The sequence below is a fragment of the Mus pahari genome, chromosome 14 (genome assembly GCF_900095145.1).
Source record: "Mus pahari chromosome 14, PAHARI_EIJ_v1.1, whole genome shotgun sequence".
NCBI lineage: Eukaryota > Metazoa > Chordata > Mammalia > Rodentia > Muridae > Mus > Mus pahari.
The window spans coordinates 55,534,240-55,537,833 of NC_034603.1; the positions used below are offsets into that span (position 1 = coordinate 55,534,240).

The 3,594-nt window shown below is 46.4% G+C and overlaps 1 protein-coding gene across 1 annotated transcript; it reads right to left on the bottom strand.

Moving 5' to 3' along the window:
* Window positions 1–2,109: 2,109 nt before the first annotated feature.
* LOC110332339 (olfactory receptor 4D2) lies at window positions 2,110–3,045 on the bottom strand. The gene has a single exon (XM_021213508.1). It carries the CDS (start codon window positions 3,043–3,045, stop codon window positions 2,110–2,112), a length of 936 nt encoding a protein of 311 aa, XP_021069167.1.
* Between the last annotated feature and the right edge of the window lie 549 nt (window positions 3,046–3,594).

A 3,594-nucleotide genomic window follows, 5' to 3' on the forward strand; every position in this document is an offset into this window, starting at 1 on the left:
AGAAGCCAGATAGACTGAGCTAAGCAGCTACAGGAAGTGTAAAAAAAAAATCAAGTCTCAGTTTGGAACAATGATCCCCATTTTTGCCCTTATGTGGACAGTTACACAGGCAAGAGAAGGTGAGGTGAGAAAGGAAGGGACTCATTCCTTATGGCTTCTTGCTCCCAAGGGAGACGCTCTTACATCTAGGAGATCCTACTGTTCTTGTTTATCTTTGTGGCATGTGTCTGTGGACATGTTTGTACATGTTCCTACGAATGTATGCTAATATAAATGTATGTGTGTGCATAAGGAGGCCAGAATTCAATGTTGGGACTTCCTCAATAACTCTTCACATTATTTTTTAGGACAAGTCTCTCATCAAACCTGGAAATGAGCAATTTGACTAGACTGGCCGGCCAGCAAGACTCAGAGGTCCCCCTGTCTCTGCCTCTCCATCATTAGGATTACAGATGCATGCCACCATACCAGGATTTTGTACAAGGATTCTAGTCTTTGATAGACTGAACCTTCTCCCTAGCCCATGGATTTACAAACAACAATAACAACAACCCCTTAATTTGGATTTGTCTGGGATACAGCCTCCCTTGCAATGTAAACTATATCCTACTCTCTCTAACCTGACACCTTTCACATTTGTTATGAAGGAAAGAGAGAATAGCATGTAGCAGAGGAAAACATGCCAGTGAATAGGAAAAGGAATAGCCCTAGCTGGCTGTAAAGACTGAACTTACAACAACTGATGAAGGAAAAGGGAGAGAGGACGAAGATGAGCTAGAAAGAGATCATTGAACTGAGAGTTAACAAAATACTACACAGTATCTTCTACGAATCAAAATACAACACCAAGACTCAAATTCAAATGTATAAAAGTGAATGGTGGGGGAAACAAATTGTTGACTAAGTTAATGAGTATTCTGATCCAATTTTCGAGAAATTGTTGCCTCTGAAAATAGGGGTGGAGTGGGGACAGCAGCCAATAGCCAGACTCCTATCAAGCCCATTGATAATGGGTTTCACATCTTGGGTGTGGTGGGCAGCCACCCTCACTGTCCCCCCCCCACACTTGTGTGTGTGCGTGTGTGTGTGTGCGTGTGTGTGTGATATCGCAGAGGATTTCTGGCCACTTCAGTGCACGATTCAACTGACAGAAGAAATAAATATGTCTGTGTCGAGAGTGATGAGCAGTAACCCTTCCCACTTTCTGTGTCCTCCACAGCATCCTCTAGCACCCTGTTTAGATCTTGACAGATGTGTAACATTGTCGAGATCATTGGTTTAAGCCAGTTTGGTGAAGCCAAGACCTGAGTGTTGAGGTAGGACTTCTGTGGTCAGCAATTTGATGTGAAAGATCAGAGCTCCTATACAGGACTGGGAGTGCAAACCACGTAGGTCCCGCCCCGTGCTCTGGACTCAGAACAACAGAAAACGCTTAGAAGAGAGGTGACACACAGGGATAGTCTTCTCGGGGGAGATGCCATCATCACAAAGGAGAAGTTCCCATCCATCAGAGGAGGGACAAAGAGGCTATGGCTGTCCATGGACAAGTAAACATGTCTAGTTACTGTGAGGGTGTTAGAATACCTTTCGAAAACTTTAACCACCAAGAGAACACTTCCTTTTTGCCTACAGAGCCAAGTTACTGAGTCCCTGGGACTAAAGCAAATTAAAGGAGAAGGGGGTTGTGTTGGCTCACAGCTGCAGGAAATAGTCCATCCTGAGGAAGGCATGGTGGGTGATGCAACTTGGTCCTTAATGACAGGAGTGTGGGGTGGTGGGGACAGAGTACCTGATTACAATGTATTGGTGCATTGAGACTCTGAGAGTGCTGGAAGTGGGGGCTAGGATACAGTACCCAAGGCCTATGCCAGTAACCCATGTCAGAGAGCTGGGTCCTAGACCCCAAAAGTTCTACAACCTCCCAAAATAGTTATGCCAGTTACCAAATAGCTGAGCTTGTGTAAAACAGTTTAGACTCTAGCCATAACATTTACTAGACTTCAGAACAGGTCCTTTACTAAGACAGGCTGTGAAAACAAGCTTAAGCTATGAGCAGTAAGAATGTATACTTCTAAAAAGGATAAACCACAGAAAGTACCTTACCCATAGTCACTCTTTTCTACAAACTAGCAGATGCATCCCTAGTCTCTTCAATGCTGCCTGCATCTCCTGGTTCCTGAGCGTGTAGATCATGGGGTTGAGCATGGGGGTCATGACCGTNTGGCTGATGGACACGGCCTTGTCCATGGTGAAGGGGGTGAAGGGACGGGCATACAGGTAAATGCTTGGAATGAAGATCATAGACACCACGATGACATGGGTGGTGCAGGTGGACGCCACCTTCCTCCTCGCCTCCCCTGAGTGTGATCTCAGCATCACCAGGATGACCAAGTAAGAGATGAGAAGGAGAAAGAACCAGATGACATCCAGCATCCCACTGTTGGAGATCATGAGGAACTCCAGGAGGGAGGTGTCCGTGCAGGCAAGTCTTAGCACTTGGGGGACATCACAGTAGAAGTTATCCAGGACATTGGGGCCACAGAAGGGCAACGGGAGCATCAGAGACAGCTGGATAATCGAGTGGACAAATCCCACAATCCATGCAGTCACCACCAGTACCACACAGTGTTGGGTGTTCATGATGGAGACATAGTGCAGGGGCCGGGAGATAGCTACCAGGCGATCATAGGCCATCACTGAGAGGAAGAAGACCATGGCCCCTCCCAGGAAATGGAAGAAGAAGACCTGTGCCATGCATCCTTGGTAGGAGATGGTCTTCTTCTCAGAGAGGAAGTCCACCAGCATCTTGGGGGCAGTGACTGAGGAGAAGCAGAGGTCTAAGACAGCCAGGTTGCGGAGCAGGAAGTACATAGGTGTGTGGAGCCTGGGGTCTGAGGAGACTGTGACTATGATGAGGAGGTTTCCCACCACAGTCGTGCTGTAGACACACAAGAACACTAGAAACAGGAAGACCTGAAGCTCCCAGATCTCTGAGAACCCCAGGAAGATGAACTCTGACACCCATGTGAGGTTTCCTGGTTCCATGGTGTCTTCTGCATGAACCTAAAGGAAACGGCTGACTGATCCACGTGCATGAAGTGACTCCCTGCCCTGTAAGCATGCGGGGCTCAGACTGAGTTGTTCCATATGATGGATATCATCATGTGAAGACCGTAGTATTACCTACCTCGTCTCTGAAGAGGTGACAAGTAAGTTCCGGAATACACAACCTCGTCTCTGAAGAGGTGACAAGTAAGTTCCGGAATACACATTCACAAATTATCTTAAAGCCGCACAGGAGGGTATGCAACTTTCCCTCCCAAGATCCACACAGTGATGAGAAGACAGAGTGAGATGCTCTAGAATGAACTTCAAGTGTTCCTTTGGGTTTTTTTGTCTGTTAGTTTCTTTGTTTCTTTGTTTTTTGTTTTTCCAGAGTTAACCAGGAACGACTAACTTACTTCTTTGGAATTTCAGTTCCGACATGTGAAGCTGAGAATAGAAAAGGCTTTCTTTCCTGGGTTTTCTGTTGGAGTGAGTGGAACGACATATTTGAAATTCCTACATGCAGTGCTGGATTAAAGGGGTCACCCT